This window comes from Typopeltis vanoorti, chromosome 20, assembly GCF_054136105.1.
Source record: "Typopeltis vanoorti isolate ZY-2024b chromosome 20, IOZ_Tvanoo_1.0, whole genome shotgun sequence".
NCBI classification, from domain to species: Eukaryota; Metazoa; Arthropoda; class Arachnida; order Uropygi; family Thelyphonidae; genus Typopeltis; species Typopeltis vanoorti.
The window spans coordinates 107249275-107276339 of NC_143568.1; the positions used below are offsets into that span (position 1 = coordinate 107249275).

The window sequence follows — 27065 nt, forward strand, 5'->3', positions numbered from 1 at the left end:
GAATAGACAGCGTTGCTTCAGTTTTCATGTTTTGGAAATCAGACAGCCCTCCTCCCTCCTTTTTTCATCTTTACGCTTCAGTGCACTTCTGTTAAATGAAAAATGATGGCCCCAATCCTAAACAGTATTTATTTCTGTGAGTTGTAAAAACCCAACTTTTACAACACCTGCAGTACTCATTTTTCTTCACCTCAGTACTAAGAAATCTATAATAAGATAATTATTTTTTTTCTAAAGAAAAACTGGAAGAAAGTCAAGTTGAGAAACATCCTGCTTTTTCTTATAATGTATTATAGAAAATAAATTATCAACAAAAAAAAAACAGCTAGCGCTTTTTATTCCAATATAGGGCTAGGCCGTTTTAGCCCTGTCTAACTTCTGGAGACTGAGTGGGCAGTTCTGTCTCCATTAGTAGCCAATCAGAGATAGCCGGCCCAAGGCTATCACTAATTTAAGCGGCCAGCAGTGAAGAGAAGTTTAACAAGTGCCACCATCTGGTGATCCTTAACCCTAACACAATAATTTTAATGTATGAAATAGTGTGGGTTCTACGGTTGGTTTTGCTCGAGTTTACCGGGCGAAAATCCCGAGTTTCAGAGAGAAAAAACGCGCTTACTCGTGAAAGAGATTGACTAACTCGGGAACTGGGCGATAAGAGGCTTAGAAAAAGTTCTTCTAGGCGGCGACCATTGAACTTAAGTCTGTTTTCGGGCGGTTTAGTAATGAGGAGTGCAAACCACTTCCACTGAGCTTGTTTACATTTTTTAAAAATTAATGTACCATTTAAAATAAAAATAATAGGTATTTGGCCTCTATAGAAGCCTACATAAATACACTATTGAGTGGGTGAAGTTTCCAAACCCAGATTAACATGGAGTAATAGAGAGTCAACATAGCCCTGAACTCTCGAGGACCCTGTGATGCAAAATGCAAAAGAAACAAATGCACTGCGATCTAATGCAGTATTGGGATTATCACGTTCGGCCAATTCCTTTCTAACTCACCACAAATGTTTTTAAGACTTAAGCTGTTCAATAATGTTTAAAAAGAATTGTCTGTCTTATTTCTTCCCAAAAGGGAGAAAGTAGAACTTTTTCAGCTTGACTGACTTTTTTTTTTTTTTTTTTGAAAACAGTTTGGTAGTCGAGCCCCACGTTAATCAAGAAAAAACTGAGTTTAGAGTTGTAAATGATTGGTAAGACCTACGGACGAGTACTATCAGTAATAAATTACAACTAGTGGTGAATCAGGAAGAATCATCACTCATAGTATAATTCTCTCTCTCTCTCTCTCTCTCTCTTGCGATGCTAATTATTCTGCAAGAAAACAAAAACGATTTTTCTAGATATTCAGTTCCAATATGTCTGTTGATTCTATAAAGATTGGATTAGTTTATTTAGAATTAAGGTTGATGCAACTAAGGTTATACACTGATGAGCCAAAAGATAACCACCAGCCCAGTGGCGGCTTGTACACAAGCACTGCGACACTGCAGCACCCCCAAGGAAAAAATTTAAAAAAAAATTAATGTTATTTATGTTTATAAATAATAACGATGCTTTCAACATTATATAAATGCAATACAACATGTTAATGGTTACAACTTATGTTTCGACATTGATTGAATAGTTAATAATTGGAATTGTTCGATTACCGCTTTAGATTACGAAACAAATGCACTGCGATCTAACGCAGTGTCGGAATTATCACGTTCGGCCAATTGTGGCGCTAGACTTGCCGATATTCGTTTGCACTTGTCACTGCACGTAACAAGTGAATCCGAAACTGCTCAACGAGCAGTGTCGCTACAGATAAGTTGTATGCTTGCGCGGTTGTTTCTGTGAGATACGAAACTTTTATTATTGGTGTGTGTTTGTGGTGAGGTTGAAATATTTTTGGTAAATCTTATTTTATTCTGTTAAAATAACATAATTATTTATTTATTATAGATACAAGGCTGAATTATGACGCGTGTCACTGTTGAAAATATGAAAAGAATTATATTTTCTCAATTATCGTTACACGAAACAAATGCACTGCAATCTAACACAGTGTCGGAATAATCGCGTTCGGCCAATTGCAGCTAGATTCGCTAATATTCGTTTGCACTTGTCACTGCATGTGACAAGTGAATCCGACATTGCTCTCTGAGCAGTGAGCTACAGATAAATTGTATGTTTGCGCAGGTTATATAATTTTGTGAGATACAAAACTTTTATTATTGGTGTGTGTTCGTGGTGAGGATGAAATATTTTTAATAAAGCAATTTTTAGTATGTAAATTTATTTACTAATAAATTGGTTACTGATTAGGAAAAAAGATTTTTTTAAAATTTTGTATATGCAGCACCCCCACTTAAAATTTTCACCAGCTGCCACTGCATCAGCCTGTTTCAGGCCAGCAGGCATTTCTAAAAAAAAAAAATCAGCTAACGCCTTTTTATTCCCGTATACGGGAGTAGGCGAGGCCATTTAGCCCTATCTAACTTTTGGAGACTGAGTGGGCAGTTCAATCTCCACTGGTACCCAATCAGAGACAGATGGCCCAAGGCTATCACTAATTAAGCGGTACGCAGTGAAGAGAGACGGCTCAAATGTGCCGCCATCTCGTGGTCTCTAACCCTAACACAATATATTTAATGTCTGAAATAATGTGGGTTCTACGGTCGATTTTCTTGAGTTTACAGGACGAAAAACCCGAGTTTCCGGGAGGAAAAACCTGCTTGCCCGTGCCAGAGATCGACTAACTCGGGAACCGGTCGAAAAAAGGCATTTCTGGGTTCTTTTATTCTCATTTGATTCTTCCGATTGCTTCAGACCAGGTGTTGCCCTATTTGGTTCCAATGTCTCGATGGATGTGATTCTTCCAACAGGACAAGGCCCCTTATCACAAAGCTGGCATTGTGCGAGCATCGAAGAGCATATGCAAGCATTCCGTGTGTTCCCCCTGTGCAAGTGTATGACGGTACAATAACGTTTACTAGTAAAAAAGGAGAATTCTTTACTACTAAACGTTATTGTACTGTCATACTTGTCCTGAAGAAGCCAGACAGAATAGCTGGTGAAACTTGTTGACAATTTGTGTATATCTTTTATTAACATATGGTCAACAAATAAGACCAATAAAAAATAAATTAAAAAAAAACTCGTTTTAACAATAATAATAATTGTTTATATGCAATACAATGTCATACTGATCAGAGCTACATTTTCGATTGCTATTTTTTTTTTTCGCGAGAATATCGTGATATTTATTATAATTGTGTGTTGTTATCAAAGAACTATCGTATGGCGATACTTCTGTAAAAATCCGATCAGCGTGTCTAGCATTATACCGTATTTATAATCTCTTTTTTAGCTTACGTACTCTAGACAGAATTTTGTTTTTGTCTAATTTTGCCACTATAAATGGTTGGACTGAAACCAAAACCGAAATATTTCAACCAATTTTAACAGAGATCCTGAATATATCACTATTTTTTTTTTAATCGCGACACTAAATTTCAACAAACACGCATCGTTTCTACGCAATATTTTGCACATTTTTTTCGTCTGCCAACTGCGGTTTTTTTACGTTCATAATGTCAAAATATGTGTACTGTGTAGCCCCACTTTCTCTTCGTTCAATCTCAATTTTGCGTCATCTGCATAATCCCCTTTCCTATTTACTTCCGCAATGTGAATTTATGGGTATTAAGGTTTCCAAGACCATAAGAGGATTTTGATTATACTCCTTACTGATAACAGATACAAGATTAGCGACAAAGTTAAGATGAAGAAAGTTCCCTTCTTACGAAATGAAGGTTTCAGAGTTAATAAATTATTACTCTTATTTTATGTTACAAAGATAAGAAAACACGCCAAAAGAGAAAACAAAATGAAAACTATATTTGTCCATTATGAGCAACTGTTTTCAATAACCGTGTCTAAAAAATCATGGTTTGCCCATATTAAAGATCGTAAGATCTGCATCAGAGAGTTAATTATGGGTGAAATTATTATCAATTTGTGATCACCCACGAAAGGTTGTAAATGAACGTATTGCACCGTGAGTGAGCTAAGGATTTTTTTATTATTATTTTATTTTTTATTAATTTTTACCAGTTCCGGAAGTCTGCTCTATAGACTACATGGAACTTTATTCAAGCCACTTCAGGCCTCCATTTAGAATACATATGTAAGTTATGGAACGATGACAGTCTTTGGTTGAGAAGATCTGAGTTCGAACACCGTCCAGGAGACTCGAAGAATCTTTACATGGGCTTTTTAATTGTAGGCAAATTTGTCGGTCTTATTATGGAGGCAGCAGGGTCCTGCAGACGGGCAAATCGGCCAGAAAACACATCCGATTTACATATATGTTAAACTAACTGTGTCATCCTAATAAAAACGTGGTTTCTGAACCCAATGATACTTTACCGGTTGTGGATGGGTCTGAAGTACCAGCGATGATGATAAGAGTATGTTATGAGAGAGGAAGTCATTTGTATAAGAAGAAGCTTGGGGTTATTTACAGGGTGTCCCAAAATTCACGCAAGAAGTAATTTTGATAGAGAACACAGGTTTTTAATTAAAAATTGTAATTTCTTATTGATTCATAAAGTATACAGTATAGGGTTATGCATGGAATAGCATATCGGGTAAATGGCCTCCACGGCTTTGCTGGCATATATGCACTCTTTTGTCGAAATTTTCCATGACCGTTTTGCATAAATGTGGCTGAATTTCGTTGATACAGGCTCGATTTCCTCCTTCAAGGCGTAGGTGGTCGTGGGCTTGTTGGCATAAACCTTAGACTTAAAAAAAAAAAAACCAAAGAAAAAAGTCCAACGGCGTTAAGTCACATGATCTGGGAGGCCAATTCTGATCACCAAAACGGGAAATTACACGACCAGGAAATGACTCATGCAGTAATTGAATTGTTTCTCGGGCTGTATGGCATGTGGCACCGTCTTGTTGAAACCACATGTCGTCCACATCCATATCTTGCAATTTAGTCACAAAAAACTGGATTATCATGTCGCGATAGCGAGCACCATTAACTATTATTGCCTTACCAGCCGCATTTTCGAAGAAGAATGGACCGATGATGCCTCCAGCCCAAAATTCGCACCACAGAGTGACACGTTGTGAATGCATTTGTTTCTCAACAATCACTCGTGGATTTTCTGAACCCCAAATGCGACAATTTTGTCGATTAACGAAGCCATCAAGATGAAAATGAGCCTCATCGCTGAAGACGATTTTGTTCGAAAAATAAGCATCCACTTGTTGTTGTTCCATAATCCATTCAACGAACTCTCTTCGCTGTGTGTGTGTGGTCAGTAGGCTTCAGTTCTTGAGTCAATTGAACTTTGTATGCATAAAGATGCAAATCTTTCGTGAGAATACGCTATAGAGAGCTTCTCGAAATGCCCAATTCAAGACCACGGTGCCGAATTGATGTTCCTGGACTCTCAGCAACACTCTCACGAACTGCTTCGATGTTTTCTGTTGAACGACTTGTTGAAGGACGGCCAGAGTATAGATTATTCAAAAACAAAGGCTACGAGGCAAGCATATTATTTCTGTAAATTTTGTAGAGGTAACGATATTTCGGAAGGGGGGAAAAAGTGTCTATCTCCGTATAAGAGAAGCATTAAGAGTTAGGTTAATGACTCAAAGCTACATTTACCGTCGCAAGTCACTAAACGCTCTTATTAGAAGAATCCTCAGCCCTTTGTTCCTGCTTCCCTGACCGCCTATACGTAATATTCTACCGTATGTACGAGGGTTATTACAGACGTTTTCCACATTGTACTCCTGTTTGGTAATGTCTTGTATTTCCGTCAGCAAACCTTTTTTTTTTCTTTTTTGTGATGCGTGCGATAAGTTGATTTACTTTAGCAAAACCTCGTCAGTTCGTCAGTGGTAGTGAAGCGTTTTCAGCGAAGTGTTCTTTTGTCGCAGGGAAAAGATCGAAGTTGGAAAATTCATGTGAGGATTGTATAAAATTAGAACTTGTCATCCGTAATTTTAGATACTACGCATGAAAAATACGGCCTTGCACTGTCATGCAAAATGGGCGCGACAGCCGACCTGACTTTGCGAAATTTCTTATTTCGCAGAACTAGAATACTAGAAAAAGAAAACCGATTTAACGAGAATCTAGCTTATAAATGACGTGATAGTGGAATCCATTACATCACCCAACTGGTCAGGCATGCGCAGTGTGCAGAACTGTCGAAATGACTCCTATATAAGAAAGCGAGATTCTTTAAGGAATCATCTGGAGAATAACCATCATAGCAAGTTACAATAAATACCAAGATTCGATAGCCAACACAAAATTTTATTTAAAAATGCGTTTTGGCGCACAATAAATCATTTCATTTTGTTCAGAATGTTTGAAAGTGCCAGCTCATAACTTTCCACTGTGTTAGGCTCCTCGTGTTTTTAACGGCAAAATACTGTGACCTTTTGCTACGCAAATAGAACTTGCTGTTGCAATGGGAGATTACATCACACGTTATCTTCAAACAAGCAAAAGCACTTTATTATATGAAGACATAATACCGTGGCAAGTAGACGTCATTTATCGCTTAACTGTGTTTGTTTGTCAGCGAACTTGTGTTTTGTCGGGTGATTATCTTTTAATTGAAAAGGATCCTCCTCATTTACACTTTTCAATCGCACGTGTTATTTAATGACAGTTGGAATTTATGAAAATCTCAATGAATAGTATATCCCAGTGGTTCTCAAATTTTTTCGGTTCACAGGGCCTTAGTGTATCAGGAGTTTTCCAACCTAACAATTGCAGTACGCAGTTAGGTTGGTTAAGTTAAAAAAATAAATGAAACACGTATTTCAAATTCACAAACAATTTATCTAAAAAGTATTAACTAAATACATATTTTGAACAATCAAATCATTGCCTAAATAAATCGTAATTAGTGGGACGGGTGGGCCTATTGTTCACTGCACGTCTTCACATCTTGGAATAAAACTAGACACAGCCACCCTCATTTCCTGTTCCACGTTGATTTTCGCACGATGCATCAACACATCGATGGTCCGATTCTAAAACCACGTGGGCTAAGTGTAATTTCAGGGAAAATATTGGAATATTTCGCGGTGCACAGTTCCTATGTTGAGTTTTCTCACTGACAACAGAGCTTCTGTGTCGATGAAGTCCTGAGGTTGGAAATATCTCCGTTCGAATCCCGTCTTGGAAGCGAAAAAAATCTGATTTCAGCTTAAAATGAGTTCGATGGCTTCATTCCTTAAGACAGACAAACGGACAGAGAACAGACGCAAGTGACAGAACATTCTGCAGATAGGATTAATGCCATATCGGATTAGATTTCTAAGATGCCAAATTACTTGGCTAATGGACCTAACATATAAGAAGAAGATGAGGGGGGGGGAAGAAAAGAAAAGGATCCTGCGCACAGGTCCCATTAATTAACCGGTTCTGTTAGAAGCGAATTGGGGGGAGGGGGAGAATTGGGATCATTTTGATAACACCCCAAATTTAAGATAATTAGGTATTGGTATGGGCGTGCGCAGAAAATTTTCCAGGGGATGGCAAAACTTGGAGACATTACATCAATAAATTTTTATTTAATTTTTTTTTTTTCACAACTAGATCCCCGGGGGAAAAGCGCCCCGTCCCCCCCCCCTCTCTCCCGTCTGCGGACACCCATGGGTATTGGAAAGATATCACCTTAAGAAACATCAAAAAATTAAATAATATATTTATTGACTATTTACTGCTTAATTCGAACAGAGTTTTGTTAAATCTCTCTCGTTTTTTTTTTTTTTCAAACAAGGTGAGGTACACATCATAAATAGAATACATTATTTATTTATTTTATTTTATTTTATTTTATTTTATTTTTTAAACAGTCAGTGGCGTTTTACTATACATAATAGCACTCTACTTACTGATAGTCTAATTCTTCGCTATAATATGGTTTCAGCTGTATATTTTCATAAAAAAGTAACCCTTTACATATATTTTAATAAATGAGAATACAGAAACTGAATTTTGTTTTGAGTGGGGAAAAGCAAAATTAGAAACTGCTCGTGATGTTGATACTGTTCTTGACTGATTATAAGCACTTTTATAGATGTGAACCCGCTTCTTTATTTCAATTCTTTTTCAGAAATGAGAGGTTCCGGATTCGAGACTTTCAATCACTGCCTATATTTTTGAGTTCTCATTTTAAAGAATGGCTCAAAATAATAATAATAATAATAATAATAAAATTAAAAAAATAAAATCTAACGATTCTGAGTTTCCGGGCGATATAAAAGTGTGTATATGTATTTGAAATGAAATATTAATTCATACTGTAAATATGAATTAATATTTCATAAAATAAAATAAAAGTCGTGTATATATTTACAATAATAGGGATTTATGACGGATGATCGGAATCTAAGAATACGCGGCTCATATTGCAGAAATAACTTCGTTTGAAACAAAATTAACATTCATACGTATGCGAATACGATTTTTCCACAAAGTCACTATAGCGATTGTGCCATCCGTCATGCCGACTCGCAGGATGTCTTGAGGAATTTTGGAGGGCAGCATGAAAAACATCCTGTATAGCTACAGCCTTGACTTGGTCCCCTTTAGAGGGGGGGGGGGCCCGTTTGGTCCTCTTAAGGAGCATCTTGGTGGTTGCATATTTGAAACTGATTTTGTAGTTCGACTAGATATTTTACAACATCTGCAGTACGCTGGGAGGTATCAGCTCATTGACAACACGCTGTGACAAACATCTCATTTGCAACGGTGACAATGTTGAAAAATACCGCAAATTGTGTTGTTTCAAATGAAGTTATATTTATGCAATATGGACTGTGTATTCTTATTCTGATCATCCCTTAGTCCTTTGATTTCACTAAAAATTATTCGCTCTTTCTGATGCAGTAAGTATCATAATACACACACACACACACACGCGCGTGCGTGTGTGTGTGTGGGGGGGGGACTCTCAGAGGCCAACTTCACATATGATTTAAGAATACCATTTCAAAAGTCGAAACACAGTGTCTTAATAACAAAATAAAAAGTGTATCAGAGCTTTATTTATCAGTAAAAAGTATTTTGCTAAGAAACTATCTGTTTATCAAAAGAGATTACTTCATTCTTGACCCACTCCCGCTAGTTGAAGTATTAAGTTCCTTTAATCTGTTGCGATCTTGTAATCTCATCGCAAGGCCTTGTAAAGAGCTCTTGGAGTCAATATATTAATATATATATATACACCCAAAATCTGACGTATTTCGCTGACTAGTCGCCTTTGAAGAAAATCATTTCTGCAATAACACCCTAGGGGTTCAGCCAATCGGTAAACGACAAACAAGTTTTATCGGTACAAAACGGTCCACGGTGGGTCTTTGATGTTCACTGCTTGTCGAAGTGATCAGGCTCTGATATCGGAATAATACAGAACTAACCATGGTAAGAGAAAGTTTATTATATTTTTCTTTTCACACCCGAAAAATGCACGGTGACGAATTTCGTGTTAGTGTTTGTTCATGGAAATTAGGACTAATTATTTAAAATAACTTTACAAAAATCTACTCAATTATTATTAAATGGCTATAATATTAACATACAAAAATAGAATGATATCTTTATACGTAGGCTATAATAGAAAACACAGAACGAGTAAAATGTTATGTTGTACTGAATCATTTAAAAAATGGAATTAATCCTTCCATAAAGTGAAAAGAAAGGGAATCAAAAAATCATTTCAATACTTGACATGATATTGAATATTACGCAGACGAATATTCCTGCGGCTAGAAATCCTAAATGAAATCAACAGTTTATTTCCGATTGCATAATCGAGTTGTTTATCGAATTTTTCACATTTAACTAAGCTAAGTTCCGATTTTCCTTCAAATGCAGTCAAGTTGAACTATCTAGCAAAGCAGATGATTTGTTATTTACACATAATAAATGTGTAAATTTATTATGCGTAAATTATTTATTGTTTTTACCTTTCACTATTAGAGAGCGCCACCACTCGTAACTAGTTGCATAAAAAATGCAAATATGAAAGACACTCAGACAAATATTTTAAGACTGTGAGTAGTATAGAAGACTCAAACACATCGTATTTCTATAAATAAAAGTGAAAAATATTTTAAACTTTGCAAATCTTTTCTTCTTCAAAGGGATGCTTCGATTATCCAATAAACGTTTGTTGGATTATATATTTAGAAATAGAATAGCACTTTTTTTTTTTTTTTTCATTTCATCACTTATTACAGTATAGCCAGATCTAATGAAAATTATTGGAGTTAAATTTGTATGTGCGGAAACATTTGCTCAATTGAATTTTAAAACATATTCAAGTGAGCCAACTGTAATATCTTAAAAAGAATTTTGGTACTAAAATAATTTTGGGATGAGGAAACAAATTAAAAAAGTGAAATATTCGAAATTCCAGTAACAACACAAAGTTGTTACTGGAATTTCGTTTTTACCTGTCTTTTTTTTTTTTTTTTTTTTTTTTATGAAGACGCGAAACAATGTACATTTAGGATCATCAAAATACGATGTTCATGATCTGAAGTATTATTTCGTGAAATAACCGACAAAAGTTTCGATTAATATTTCGTGAAAAAAAAACCAAAAACACCCCCCTTTTAGTATCTAACTTTCGTCTCAAAGTTTTCAAATAACTGGAGATAGAATTGCTGAAAAAAAAAAAAATCTCAGCACATTAAGTTTCTACTTCAGAGATTTGGGAAAGCCTCATCCTTATCACACATCAATAGTTTTTTAAATACATATTTATTACTGCAGTTCACATATCGCACTGTTCTTTTATACCATCGCGTGGCTCGTACTATTTTTAAATAATCCATTATTGATGTTACCTACTTGTTACCACTAGCCTTCCAGCCACTGATGTTGATGTCCTGTAAATTTCAGGATGAAATATAGGCATCGTTTAAGAGGACGTCCTGGTTTTCTTTTTCCTAATGGCTTGCACTTTAAGGCTTGTTTTGGTGATCTTTCTGTTTTCATTCTTTGAACGTGTTCCATCTATTTATGTTTATATTTTTTAATTTTTTCTATTACTGGTTCTAGGTTTAATTCTTTCATAATTTCTTCGTTTCTTCTGTGATCAAATAGGATATATACTTTGCAGTTTTTCTCATAAACTTCATTTTTGATGTTATTAATCTTTATCTTTTTGTTTTATTGTTCAGATTTCGCTTCCAGACATTAAGACTGGTAGGGCTAATGTATTGTGTACTTTTAGTTAGTTTGTTTTTGAACTAGGTTTGGTTTAAATATAGTTAATTACACCTGTTATTTTTAAATATTTTGCAATTTTTACGTTTATATCTTTTTCATTTTCAAATGTGATCACACATCCTAGGTAGTTAAATGAATTCACCTGTTCTAAGATCTTGTTATCTATTACTATATCTTAGTTCCTGCTGGATCTTGTCCTTTAAAGGCCATAGGTTTTGATTTTTCTGTTGATATTATCATACCATAATCTTTGGATATCTCATTTTGATCTAAAATAGCTTTCTGTAAGTTATCTTCAGAATTTGTAATTATTATTTGGTCCTCGGCAAAGAGGAGAGTGTTTAAGTTTACTGTAGGAGAAAGTTTAATACCTTGATAGAAATTTTTATTCCATTTTATTATTATTTCATTTAGATAAATATTAAAGAGAGGGGCATCCCTGTCAGATCCCTTGGTTTATCTATCTCGCATATGATAGCTCATGATTTAATCTTATTTGTATTTGATTATTTTCTATATACTTATGATACCTTTCAGAATATTATTTGGTATTTGTCTTTCTTTTAATATGTTCAATAAAATGCTTCGTTTAACTTTATCAAATGCTTTTTCAAAGTCAATAAATGCAATATGTGTTTCTAAATTATATTCTCTTTTTTTCTCTATTATTAATTTTAGGCAAAAGGCCGGGTCTATACATGATCGTCCTTTTCTAAATCCATTCTGTACTACTTCTAAAATAAAGTCTTCAGAATATTTCATTAGTTTGTTATTTAAGATTCTGCTATATATTTTGTAACAAAGGAATTTAGTATACTTATGCCTCTATAGTTTTTAGGGTCATCTGTACTATCTTTTTTAAAGATAGGAATCACAATTTCTTTTTTTCCGTCCTAATATGAGGGCGGGATTCATTATCTTTCTGGATAACACTATCAGACGTCATATACCATTCTTCCTGAATCCGAGATCGCGGTGTTGCAATATTCACAGAACCAACTGCATGGAAAGCGGATTCATAAGAAGGAAGAATATGGCTCGGGATATTTAGTTTCACCACCGTTATTTATTTTTTTTAATGATTTCCTTATTTGTTAAATGGTCTAACTAAGACGAATTGACAAAGCTCCTCAAACTGTGCTATTTTTTCTAGGCAAGTTTAGCTCTTAAATTTATGAAGCCAAATCCTTATCAGAAAATCCTTGCAATTTGCTTGAATAATATAAATTAATCACGTAAATTTATTGGTTTCTGTATTGAAGCGTTTGAAACCAATAAATTTACCTCCAACCCTGCGTGCATGTCCAAAATCTTACTTCTCCACTTTGAACATTGCAGTATTATGTTGTCAGACTGAATAATGACAACTGAATAATTGGTTTCCCTCTTGGTCTTTTACTGGTAAAAAAAAAAAATCACCGTTTGAACATGTAATATATATTTCATCTGATTATTATTATACAAACGCCTCCTGGAGTCAAGACTCATTGAGGTAAATATCAGAAGAAACAACATTTTATAGTTAGTTGTATCAATCGATATTATATACTTGTTTATAATGCTCGTCTCTCCAGATTTTGAGGCCCGCCGCTTTATGGGAGTTAAATACGGGGAATTCTGCGAACCTGATTGTGCTAATTATAAGGTGTGATTATTATTACTCTGCATATAAGTGAGGATAATCAAACTCACTGATATGAAGAGTAACAATAATCAATTATTACTCTGCATTTTTTTTTTTTTTTTGCTGTTGTTGTTTAATTACACTGCGTCTCTTTTCGAACACGTATAATCGAACACGTTCATAAAAATAGGGAATAAATAATACACTGAACTGTTTGTGCATATTTGTCATCTTCGAATGGGAGAGATTTCAGTGAGGGGCTGAGTCGCTGGGTAGTTAAATAAATGGTACAGGCTTCAACACAACTTACTTTAATCACTGCTCTCAGCACACTGAACAAATATTCTAGGAGTAAATAGAGAATGCGCAGTGAGTGCATGTAATAATGTCTGCATACAATAAATAACAAGAATGGTAATATAAATATATATACAAAAACACAGTGGCTTGAAATCGTGGGGGTGCTGCAACTTTCGAAATATACATACACACTGTATGTACAGCGTATACGTGTTTGGATAAAATATCAAAATTATGGTAAAAATTAAAAAAAAAGTAAACATGAAAAAATATTGTTTATTATCGATTAAAATTATACACTTTAGTATAATTCAAAATTACTTAAAAATAAAATATATTCTTGTTTTGTTTCATGAAAAATATTCTTTATTATCGATAAAATTATACAGTTTAGTATAATTCAAAATTACTTAAAAATAAAATCCATTCCTTTAATTGTAATTAAAGGAATGGATTTACAATTTTTGGACATTACAATTAAAATATTTAATTGTAATGTCGAAATATTTAAAGAGACGGAGTAAACACGATAAGCACTACGAACTACTGGCGCAAACTGCATATAAACAACAGCGGAACTGCGCGACGGACAGTGCCGCACATTACGCTAATAGCTCGCATCTCGCTATGACGTACTTATGCTTCCGCATGTAGCAATATGGCACTGTGGTAAACACAGTGCTGCTAGCACCCTCCTAAATGCTACCAGATGGATTTTTATTATTTTTGATACAAAATAAGAGAATGGTATAGGATTGTTGATGATAAAATTAAATATTACAAGCAGATATAAAGAAATTAATAAATATATTTATATAGCGAGAAAAATTGGGGGTGCTGCAGTTCCGCAGTGTCTATGCACTGCGGAACTAGCCGCTCTTGCAAAAACATAAAATAATTAACACTAAACAAAAAATAAATATTTTATGCTTAATACTTAATGGAATGGGATCTCTTGTTTTCGTAATGAAAATAAACATACGGGACATATTTATTCCAAATTGCTTGAGTAAGCTTCTTCCGCATTTTTTCGTTTTACTTAACCTAGAATGGCCTAGAGCAGTGTTTCTCAACGTGGGGCGTACGCCCCACAGGGGGAAAATTTGAATATTTTGGGGGCAATTAGAAAATGATGTTGCATTCGTCACCTCATCACTGATATACTCAAAACACTCACCATTGTCAGCGAAGGGAGGGGGGGACATCAAAATCTTCGAGGCGGGGCATGATCCAAAAACGTTGGAAAATACTGGCCTAGAGTGTAGAGTTGCGTTTCTCGAAAATAATTAATAATATACATAATGAATTGTGTGCTCATAGTACAGAGTTGATGATTTTTAGTAAATATCTACGTTAGTATTAAAGAAGGTAAGTTTTAATATTAATTTGCTAATTTATTTATTCCTCCACTGTGCAGTAAAAGCAGATATGCAATCTTAAACTCCCTTAAAAGTTGTTTTTCTTTTTACAGTACAAATTTAAAGGAGTTTAACTTTTGTTTAATTGAAATAAAAAATTCTAAATTATTATTGAAGTTTTTTACTTAAAGAAACATTCCCATTTTCTAGACGTTAAACAATTTATCCATATTAAGTAGAAAACGAAATATGTAACAATTTAGATTTAGAAGATATCATAAAAGATTTTTCTGTAATGAAAGCCAGAAGGAAATAATAAAAATAAGGTTTTTTTTTTTACTATTTGTGTTTTTTCTTTATTTTAATATACATTCCTCTTAATGCGCAGTATAATTAAATGATTTGTAACGTGTTATTGTACTTCGGGGTCTTTTAATTTTAATGGAAGGGGAGACACAAAAATTTGAATCCAGGCGGCGCAAACCCACGGAAAGGCCCAATTTGTTCAGTTGACTTCCTACTATACTGAATTAATTCACAGAGATTATATATTGCTCAAGATTACGTTCCATTTACACTATATAACTGTAGAGTTTTGAACAGCTTCTCTCTTTGGCACCTGGTCATGTGTCATTTCGAGATCTACAAAACTTAAATACAGATCCTTGTTATATTCCTATGAATTCTCAACTATTTTTAAGTGAACAATTTTGATCCTGACAACCCGAGTTTGGTCTCAACCTATCTTGTTCTTACTCAAACTTCAATACATTAATAATACATGTCCAGAAAACAACTAATAGTTCTCTTTTCCTTTTCTTTTCCAGACTACCTACACGGACAAAGGCCCAAAAGTAAGTAGAGACCGGAGCATTATCCTTACATTACGATTAATATAACATTAATTTATTAGAAGTTGATTATTGCACTTCTCTTAGGAAATTCTATATATAATGTCTTGTTATTAAGACAGATTTTAAGTTGTTTTTAAAGTTTGAAACTTATTTCGATTTTTATTGAGATCTCAACAGTGGAATTTAGCCTAATGAAGCCACATTTTTCATGTAACAGTAGCAAGATGATGTATTATCATATTTTGACTATTTTTTTTTATTCAAGAAAATTTGCTGCAATATAGTAAAATATTTCTCCATTATTATTGTTAACGCTGTATTTAAGTTTGGGAATATTGCCTATTAAATGCCTTCCAAAAACATTAAATACTAATGTCGGTCTACCTGCATCCATAACTGTCGTGTTGTTTGGTGGAATTCGCACATAATGTCACTGGACGATAAAAGCGAACATGATAACGTAATTTTCATTACCAAATAATTTTCATAGATTCCGGTAATATCGTTAATTACAACGTTGTACATCGCGAAATATAATATTGCATTACTGTAATTGGGAAGTCGCGTTTTACAGACCTCAAGCTGTAAACATACTTAGCAGTTGATAACCTTGAGTATGATAAGATGTCTTCCGACTTGTTGGTACTTCAGGCTTTCTAGACCCTGAGATGTTTCGTAGATCTCTAGTGATAATAAAAAATTGATAGCCTACAGTGGTAATGCTTACGAAGCCCTTGCGTAAATGATTTCAAACCGTTTTTAAATTTATATGTATTATTAGGGTATCTCCATGAACTCGGAATACATCGAGGGAGACCCACACTAACCGTTATTTCACACCACACCTCTTGCCTTAGACTCATCAACTGTCTTGCCCGTAGTAGCCATATTCTTACACTTATATATATATATATATATATATATATATAAGTATAAGAATTTGAAAATTTTCTTTCTTGTTGATATTATAGAACCGTCGTACGTAATACAAAATAAAAAAAATTTTAAAATTTAAAATAAAAAAATAAAAAATTCTTTTTTTCCTAATCAGTAACGAATTTATTAATAAATAAATTTACATATTAAAAAATTCTTTATTCAAAATATTTCACCCTCACCACGAACAAACACCAATAATAAAAGTTTCGTATCTCACAGAAATAACGCACTGAAGCATACTATACATTGCCTTGACCAGTCAGATTCACTAGTTACGTGCAATGAGAAGCGCAAACGAATATTGGAGACTGGCTGCAATTGGTCGAACGTGATAATATCGACACTGCGTTAGATCGTGTATTTGTTTCGTAATCTAAAGCGTTACTCGAACAATTCCAATTATTAACTATTCAATCAATGTCGAAACATAAGCTGTAACCTTTAACATGTTGTATTGCATTTATATAATGTTGTCAGCATGTAAACACAAACAAAATTTAATTTATTTTTTCCTTGGGGGTGCTGCAGTGTCACAGTGCTTATGTACGGTTCGCCACTGATAGGAAATGTATATGAAAAAGTATAACACTAATCATTACGTTACATAGGGATAAGTGTGTCACAAATAAAGCATTTTAAGGCAATCTGCATTTGTTTCATATAGACAATTTGTTTCAAATTCAGGTTGTATTGCTGTGTTGTTTCGAATATTTTCCAAGATATTTAATAAAATTTTGTGAGACTACGTTATAATCCTCATGACAGCGTAACTTAGGCAAAATACGAGTGTGAATTCGATATCATATCAATGTATTTCGAATATTACAGAAAACCTTAATGCTAACACTGCCATTGGGTTAGATGGCATATCGGCCCATGTTTTAAGGGAATGCAGAAGAGAATTAGCACCTCCTCTCACTTGGCTGTTTAATTTAAGCCTCAGTTCTGGTAAAGTCCCAATTGAGTGGAAAGAGGGGAAAATTATTCCACTACATAAGGGGAACTCCAGGACGGAGGAAGCAAATTACAGACCAATCAGTATATCGGGAGTGGTGGTTAAGGTTTTGGAGGAATTGATAAAAATTAGAATTCAGGACTGGGTGGACAGCAATATGATACTTTATAAGGGCCAGCATGGTTTTGTGAAGGGTAGATCTTGCTTTAGAAATTTGCTCACTTTCTATAATGAAGTAACAACGGAGTTGGATAAAGGAAATCCTTTTTCAGTGATCCTGCTGAAAATCTTGTCAAATGCCTTTGTAAGACATTTGACAAGATTCTGCATGGAACTCTGTTGCACAAATTGGAGCAAATGGGTATGGACCCGTGGCTAGTGGATAGATATCAAAGAGTGGTTTATGGTGGAGCGGAGTTCAGTAATAATAATTGCATGTGATGATACAGCGTTCCCCCTTTTTACGGGAGTTCACGGTACCATCTAGTCTCCCCAAATTTTATCTGGGCTCCAGAACCGGCATAGGCTGACGAATCAGACCTATGCTGTGTCAGAATTCCTGACTGTATTCTGTGTGTGTCCTCGGACCGGTTTGCCTACTTGCGGGATGAAAAACACCAGATAAACTGGCAGAAAAAACCCTGCTGTCCACGCCCAAGACCGGCTAACTTGGCTATGGCTGAGAAAGATCCTTGAGCTCCTCACCTCGTTGACGGGATTCGAACCCAGGACACTCCTTCCCCAGGCATATGGTTGCGAAGCGCAAAGCCACTAGGCTAACCGCGCGGACGGAGTCCAGTAGAAGGCACGTGACTAGTGGTGCGCCTCAGGGCTTGTCCTCTATTATTTAATTTGTACATCAAAGATATTGGGAATACTTTGAAAGAAGATATTCACTTGTTTGCTGATGACGCAAAACTGGGAAGAGCGATAGTTGATTCAGATGATGTGGATATCTTGAAGGATGACTTAAATAGGCTGCCAGTTTAATGTGGTCAAGTGTAAGGTGATGCACTTCGGAAGGATGAGATCACATGCTGTTTATAATATTAATTAATGGAACTGAACTGCAGTAGGTTGATGAGGCTAGGGACTTGGGAGTTATTGTGGACAGAGAAGTTTCGAGGGCATATTACAAAGGTTGCAAAAACTTCACATCAGATTACATGGTTATTGAAAAACACACTGACAAGCAGGGATAAGGAAGTTATTGTTTCACTTTATAAGGCGTTAATAAGACCTCATTTGGACTATTGTGCACAGATCTGGTCACCTGGATTTCTTGGTGAAGGATTAACATCATTATCATTAGTCTTTTACCAAGAGACTTAAGTACTATAGAATGTCAACAGCACAATAGCATGATTCCAACATACTTAATGTACGTGTAATGTTTGGCAAATGTGTTCGATGTCGGTTATATATATTTCTAAGAACTATTTCTAAGAAATAGTTTATAACGCTTAAGGGTCTTCTTTAAATAGCGTACATTTATTTTATTTATTTATTTTTATTTTATTTTTTGGTCCTTACTGGTTACGGTTTCACAGTGCATCAGAATGTCTCGTCAAAAATTAACAGAAACAAGACAAAAATAGGCAAACTTATAGCTTTGCCTTTACATTTTCCATATACTTGTATTTCTTAGTATTTGGGATCGTCAATAAAATTTGTTGAGACGTTTTAATTTTGATTTAAATCAGAATAAAAGGATAAAATTGAGTTCTTTTGGCTGCCTTAGTTCATCAGTACGCTACCGAATGCTCAGTGACAGGGGCTAACAAAAGTATATAATAACGTAATTGATTTATGCCTTTCATATTAAATGTTATAATATTCAAATGTTTCTTCTGCCCTTGTAGTGAAATTAGTTTTCGCTTCTAACATTTCCCTCTCACTGCGTCACAAGCATGTGTTGAGTGCACCTATCAGAATACGATAAGTTATCGCGTGACAACTTATTGAAATGCACTCATTTCAATGACTTCTCTGGAGGTCTGTTGCTACTTCCTGTTCCGCTGTTTCTACTCAAGCGATAGTACTATAGCATGTAACAGCTTCATTGGCAGCATTTATTTTCTTACGAAAGTTTTGAAATAACTTCTAGCTCCAGTAATACGTTTTTCTTTTTTTTTTTTTTTTTTACTTGATACTAAATAAGCGTCTCCCAGTTATTTATATAAACTTGGCTCTTTCCATAGCTCGGTTCTCACTGCACAAATTTCATTTGTAACAATCCGTCGATGCATCTTTTTCAGAGCTTCAGATAAGCTAGCCCACCCATTTCTGAACTGTTAAGTATTTAATATCGAAATGTATCTCTACACCTGTACGATTAACAAGGGGAAAATTTCATGAAACGATCATCATTATTAGCTTAATATTCTCTGAATACGTCGTATTATCATAATGCATATTATTAGCTTATTATTCATATCAAACTATTTTAAATCAATTTCAGTAAAAAGTTGCTGCGATCTGTTTTGAAGTAGTCTAACGTGAATAAGGAATATTCTGTTTTTTTAGCACATCTCATATAATATTATTAATTTAATTTCCTATTAGCCATATTATTTGATTTAATTTCTATTATTTGCTAGAGGTTATTATTATTATTCCGGGCTACTCCAAAGAGTCGACAGACTCATCGAGGGAGGCCCTAACATCATGTCAAGAACAACTATTCGACATTCACACAGTATCTATCATACCCCGCCTTGAACTCATTCACTGTCTTAGTACCCACCACAGCCTCTGGCAGCTTATTCCACTCATTCACCTCTCCAAGTAAAAAACCTACTCTAACACCCTTGTTAACCACATTCTTGCCCAGCTTCCATGCATGGCCCCTAGTCCTCCCGCCACCAGTCCTATTTTCAAAAATATCTTCTGGATTAATCTTATAGTAACCCTTCAGTAATTTGAATGTCTCAATCATATTACCCCTTTTCCGCCTATCGACCAATTTTTGCAACCCACAAATCTTCAACCTATTCTCATAAGTTCATTCCACAGACCTGCTATCATCTTGGTCACTCGTCTCTGGATCCTCTCCACTTCCTCCCCATCACGAAGAAACCCTGGCGCCCATAATTGGGCACAGTAGTCCAGATGTGGTCTTATCAAGGCTCAATACAGAGGAACAATAATTTGTTTGTCTCTGAATGTTAAAGTATTTTTCAGAAGCCAAGTGATTTGATGAGCTGATTTAGCCACTTTTGCAATGTGCCCCCTAAACTTCAACTCCCTATCCACCAACACTCCCAAATCCCTGGCCTCATCATTCTCCTGGAGTACGGTTTCACCAATGTGATATACTGCTGCTATTCTTTTCACCCCAAAATGCATAACCTTACACTTTGCCACATTAAATTGACATCCATTTTTCCTAGCCCAGTCCTCCAAACTATCCAAATCATCCTGTAAAATTTTGACATCCTGTGCACTCACAATTGCTCTACCCAGCTTTGCATCATCAGCAAACAAGTGAACACTTCCCTCAGATCCTTTCCTATATCATTGATGAAGAAATTGAAAACTAGTGGTCCAAGAACAGAACCCTGTGGCACACCACTAGTCACAAGCCGTCTTTTAGACTCAACTCCTGAATAAACCATTCTCTGGTATCTCTCCATCAACCACCCTCCTATCCATCTCACCAACCCTATATCCAACCCCATCTGCTCCAGTTTACTGATTAGGGTTCCATGTGGTATACTGTCAAAGGCCTTGGCAAAGTCCAATAGAATCACAGTAAACCCATGACCCTTATCCAGTTCAGGCGTCACTGTGTTATAAAACGTGAGCAAGTTACTGAAGCATGATCTACGCTTCACAAAACCATGTTTTCTCCCATACAATATCCCATTTTCATCTATCCAATGCTGTATTCTTTTCTTGACTAATTTCTCTAAGACCTTGACGACGATTCCTAAATGCTAATCAGTTGGTAATTTACAACAGCAGTCTTGGAACCTCCTTTATGCAGTGGAACTATTTTCCCCTCTTTCCACCCCCTCGGGACTAACCCAGACCCAAGACTCAAATTAAACAAAATGTCAAGGGTACTGTCAATTCTTTAGCCCATTCACGTATGACACGAGCTGGTATACCATCCAATCCCACAAATGTATTGACATCTGTGGGATTGAATGGTATAAATCTTACTATATATCTAAACTCTTAGATGTATAGTAAGAATCAGTTACTGTTTTCATCCAGCAATAAGATTAAAATAGGTTAGACATTTTCACATAACAACAGGTAGGATTGATACCAGTTACTACCCGAGACACAAATTAAACAAAAGGTCAAGGGGTACCGACAATTCTTTAGCCGCTTCTCGTACGACACGAGCTGGTATACCATCCAATCCCACAGATGTATTGACATTGAGGTTATGCAATAGGCCACTCACCTCCACTTCATTCACCACAATTCCCGTATAATCTACTGGTTCATTCATTTCTGCAATGTCACCACCTGGATGATATATTCTTGCAAAGTGCTCACTCAGTAACTCAACTATATCAACTGATTCAGTTACCTCCCTACCATCGGCATTCTTTAAAATCATTCTGCCATATACATTTTTCCTTTTACTTGCAAGATATCAAAAAAACTGTTTAGGATTCTCTTTAGCCTGCATGGCCAATGTTCTTTCGTAATCTTTTTTGCTTTTCTTACCACACTCGTTACCCTTCTGGCCTGCGCTTTATACTGTTCATGTGCCTGCCGGTCACCTTTCTCCTTAAATTCCCTCCATAGTTGTTTCTTTTTTTGCAACTCAAGCTTAATGGTGTTATTCATCCATTTAACCCCTACTTGGTTTATTATTCGGACTCTAGGTATACAGTCAGCCATTGCTTCATGCAAGCACTTCTTAACTACCTCCCATGCACTATCGACTTCTAGTCCTTGTAGTTGTACATGCCATGGCATTGATCCAAGCAATCTCCTAAGCTTGTCATACTTTCCAGCCCGATAATTCCACATGTACCCTGTCTTAATTGAAAATTCTACACGCTTAGCCACCTCCCAAGTCAAGACCTTATGAACGCTCTCACCGATTGGTGGCAATGTGGTCATATTTGTTACAGCCAAATCCTCAGATGTAATTTCTAGGTCAAGCACTCTCTGTCCCCTAGTATTTTCAAGTTGGTAACTGTTCAATAAAAAAGAGCCATGACTTTCCCACATTTTATAAATATCCTAATAATAATAATAATAAAGCATTTTTAGGCCGACAACACCAAGTTACTCTAGGATTTTTTTTTTTTTGTTATGTACTAGTCATTACTGTTATTACATTTTTCTTTAAACTTATTATTGCAATATATTTTAATAGTAAGAAGACAGAAACCATATTTAAAATGTGGAATTAATATATATATAAGAATTCATATTTACTCAGCACCTGAGTAGCTCAGTAGAAATGGCGTTTGCACTCTATGGTGCTTGACCACACGAAGAAAGGATTTGGTGGTTCAAATCTAGTCACCGACTACAGGAAATTTTTCTAAGCCTTTTTTCGACCGGTTCCCGAGTTAGTCGATCTCTGGCACGGGCTAGCTAGCGGGTTTTTCGTCCCGTAAACTGAAGAAAATCGACCGTCGAACCCACACTATTTTCAGACATTAAAAAAATATTGTGTCAGGGTTTGGGACCACGAGATGGCGGCACTAGCTTGCCGCCTTCTTCACTGCGTACCGATGAATCAGTGATAGCCTTGGGCCAGCTATCTCTCTGATTGGCTACCAGTGGAGATTGAACTGCCCACTCAGTCTCCAAACGTTAGATAGGTTAAACGGCCTCGCCTACTCCCTATACGGGATCAAATAGGCGTTAGCTGATTTTTTGATCATATTTACTCGGTGAAAATGATATGAAAATTAATAAAGTTTAAATAAAGTTTCGAAGATCAAGAACCTAAAACTAAACAAATCAGATTTAATGGTAAGTTTCGACATAGTGTCTCTTTTCACAAATGTTCCAACCCAAGAAGTTCTCAATCTCCTCAAGAGCAAATTATCTAAGAAATTCTTCACCTTACTCTCCCACTGTGTCAATTCAGGATACTTAAGATTCGAAGACAAGATATTTAAACAATACTCAGGATTAGCTATGGGCAGCCCGTTCTCCCCGGTACTAGCAAATATATTTCTTGAAAACTTAGAAGAAAAAGCGATTAGTTCGTCAACACTAAAACCTAAAATCTGGCTGCGTTTTATTGATGATGTTTTTCTCATTTGGGAGCACGGCCTAGATAACCTTAATATTTTTCTGGATCATCTTAATAACTTTCATCACAAGATTAAATTCACCTATGAATAGAAACGAACAATTGTCTCGCTTTTTTAGACTTAAAACTTACAAGATGCTCTGACAATATCAAAATCTCCATCTTCAGAAAGCCTGCACATACGGACAGATACCTTCATGCATCCTCCCATCACTACCCTCCACAGAAATTCGGCATTATCTCCACCCTTGCACATCGAGCCAGATCATTATTATCAGACGAGATAGATTATTATCAAAATGAACTTCATTTTCTAAAAAGGACCTTTCTTAACAATGGTTTCACTCTAAAAAATATTGAGAAATTTCTTTTTCGCCGTCGTCAACCTACTACGGAAGACTCTTCTTCCCCAAGAGCGTATATCTCTTTGCCTTTTATCAGTTTCCGCTCTCCCAAACTGGCTAAATTCTTAAGAAATTCAACATCAAAACATGTTTCACTACTTTTCCTAAACTCCGTTCCATCCTTAGTCAACCTAAAGAAAAACATCACTTTCTTCAGTACCCAGGAGTTTACAAGATTGTTTGTAATTGTGGAAAGCCTTACTACGGACAGACTGATAAATTTATCCTTTTTCGTGTTGAGGAACACAAAAGAGATATTTCCTACAACAGAACCCGAGCTAGCGCTCTCTCCAGCCACGTCCTATTCTCAATAAACTCCGACGAAGGCCACCAACATCTTATAGACTGGTCTCAAACTTCAAACATGCATAAATGTTATGATGAACTTGAGAGACGTATTCTCGAATCTAAAGAAATTTCACTTTCAACCCACTTGAATAATAGTCTTTTCCTAATCTTTTCTTTTAATTAGGAAAAATCTTTTCCTAATTAATTTTTTTTTTATTATTATTTATGTTGTGCCGTGAATTCTATTTCTATACTACTTATGAATTAGCGATCATTGCAGATGCTCAGTCATAGGTCGTATCCGATGTGTAGTGTGTATTTTCAAATCGTCTACTCAATCGGCTTCCCCCAAGATTAAATCCTGAGTGCGCTACTGATATGATTGGCCCCGATACTCCACCCTTTAACGATTGGTTATATTTCACCAGAAGGTAGCCTTCATATGACGCAATACTTACAGAACTGTGAGCAGTTGGCATAACTATATACAGGGCCAGCGGAAGCGGGCATACGGGCGCCGCTACGAAGGGGGCAGCCCCGCCCGCTTCCGCTGGACAAGACAAGACAGACCGCACATTTCTGTGAGCGGCAGTAGCACGATGCCTGATTTTAGGTACTATACTCGAGCACGTGTTGAGGTATATGGTGTCTGGCAAAAATGACGAATGTTATTATATAGAAATTAAATGAATTTTAATGTATTGTATTCTAACCTATATCTACAAATGTATAAACTAAGATAAATATATATTTATTTATTTATCAAACAATAAAATTCTCTCTCAGCCCACACTTAGGCCAAGTCAGACACATAGAAGAACGTCAATCTCAAAAAAGTAGCACAATACGTTGTGTGCACTCCCTTACGCCTATCAATTTTAGCCATTTCAAGTTGGAAATCAAGTCTATCTAGTCTGGATGACTCAACAGGCAGAAGAGACACGTGCATACGAATCCTTGCCTTCTAAATTTTTCTTTACTGATATACCTGTTTCAGAGGGTTTCAATTGGTCACTGAATTTGATAACACCCATAACAAACAAGTAAATTGCCAGAAAAAATAATGATCGCAAAACTGCAGAGTAGCTGTTTGCTTAAAAATATAACTCTGAGTTATACTTTCTACCACTGAGTACCGTATCAGTGGTAGAAAGAAGCAGTCTAAACCATTTCGAGATTTCCCCATGGATAAGTACTTTTTGAAGCCTAATTTCGGCTCTCGCTTTAAGAGAATGAACAGGGTAACTGGGCGATGCCTTGAGTTGTTTATTTTAAGTCTCAGCTCTGGCAAAGTCCCAAGAGAGTGGAAGGAGGGCAAAATAATTCGTTTACATAAAGGAAGATGTAAGTCTATAGTAGTAAATTATAAATCGATCGCAGGAGTAGTGGTAAAAATACTGGAAAGTTGCTCAAAAAGAGAACTCAAGAATGGGTGGATAATAATATGATACTCTATGAGTGGCAGTATGTCATTGTGAAGGATTAGTGATGTCCAGTGCCGCACCCAGAGGGGGGCCAAGGGGCCCGGGCACCCCTCAAAGAAAAGGAAAAAACACTAGAAAAATTCCCAAAAATCTTTTCCTAATTAAAATTCATTTTTTTTATTGATGTAGTGTGCTACTTATAGGTCGTATGCGATGTGTAGTGTGTATTCGCAAAACGTTTACTCAACTCGTCTCCCCCCAAAGGTTAAATCCTGAGCGCTCGGCTCCCTCCAAGATTAAATCCTGAGTGCGCCACTGGTGATGTCTTAGTGATATCACCAATCCTTCACAATGATAAGGTGATATCACCAATCAGGGATTGGTGATATCATCTTATTATAAAATTAGCATTTTATAATAAGGTAATAGCTGAGCTGGATAAAGGGAATCGCTACACGATGATACTGCTGGATTTTGCAAAGACGTTTGACAGGATACCACATGGAACTCATGTTACGCAACAGCAACAAATGGGGATGGATAATTCGCTTGGAGAGTGGTGAATGAATGGAATGGGTCGCCTGAGTCAGTTGTGAGTGCTTCGTCTGTTAATGGGTTCAAGGAGAAGTGTGGCAGGTATTGCGTTGATAGTTTGGGTCTCTCAAAGTGAGTCTTAGGACTCCATGGAGGTGCTCATGCAATAATTCGTGAAATTCGGTTTAGCTCAGCGGCTTCAACGAACTGTGGGCAGTTTTAGTTTGCTCTTCTTTATAGTATTTAACTCGTGCGGGACAAATCGTGCACAAAACCTTCGTTTGCTTCAATCTTGGGTAATGGAACCGATGGATTCCTTATTAAACCATGGATCTCCTGAAATCATTCTGTGCTGTGCAAATTAGTTGTTGGCTATGAGCGCCCGAACTTGTCAACTAATTCTGATGTTCGAAGTGTTTTTTGACAATCAAGGAGGTTCCTCGTGTTCTGGTGATTTTCTATCATCGCCGAAACGTTTAGATCACTCCAAAACAGGAGCACATGATAGACAATAATTATTGTAAAGTTGCCTCATCTTCGCTATCATTTCGAGGCACTTTTATCCAGTTTAACACAAATATTGGCGCTTTGTTCCATTTTTATTTCACGACACAAACACACTAAGGTGTTTACATTGGAGCTCTCAACTTATCAACATGATGAATCTTGATAATGAAAATGTAAAAAACACTGATCAAAGAACAATCGATCTTTTAAATGATATGGACTTCCGCTAGGTAACACTAGTACGAGTGTTATAACATCAGTTTCGTTTTCCAATTGCTGCCTTGTATTCTTCTGTGAATGTAAGCAGAAATATTAATTCGATTCTCGAATGGTCCTAAAGAATATAATTTAAACCACAAAGTTGAT

At 35.9% G+C, this 27065-nt stretch overlaps 1 protein-coding gene across 1 annotated transcript in view; it reads left to right on the forward strand.

Annotated features, from left to right (window-relative positions):
- The first annotated feature begins 9294 nt into the window (after positions 1-9294).
- Positions 9295-27065, forward strand: part of Hpd (4-hydroxyphenylpyruvate dioxygenase) — a 70558-nt gene continuing 52787 nt past the window's right edge. The window contains exons 1-2 of the mRNA XM_090409854.1: positions 9295-9456; positions 15381-15407. Of these exons, the coding sequence (XP_090265980.1) occupies positions 9454-9456; positions 15381-15407 (30 nt within the window). The 5' untranslated portion in view covers positions 9295-9453. The remainder of the gene's footprint in view (positions 9457-15380; positions 15408-27065) is intronic.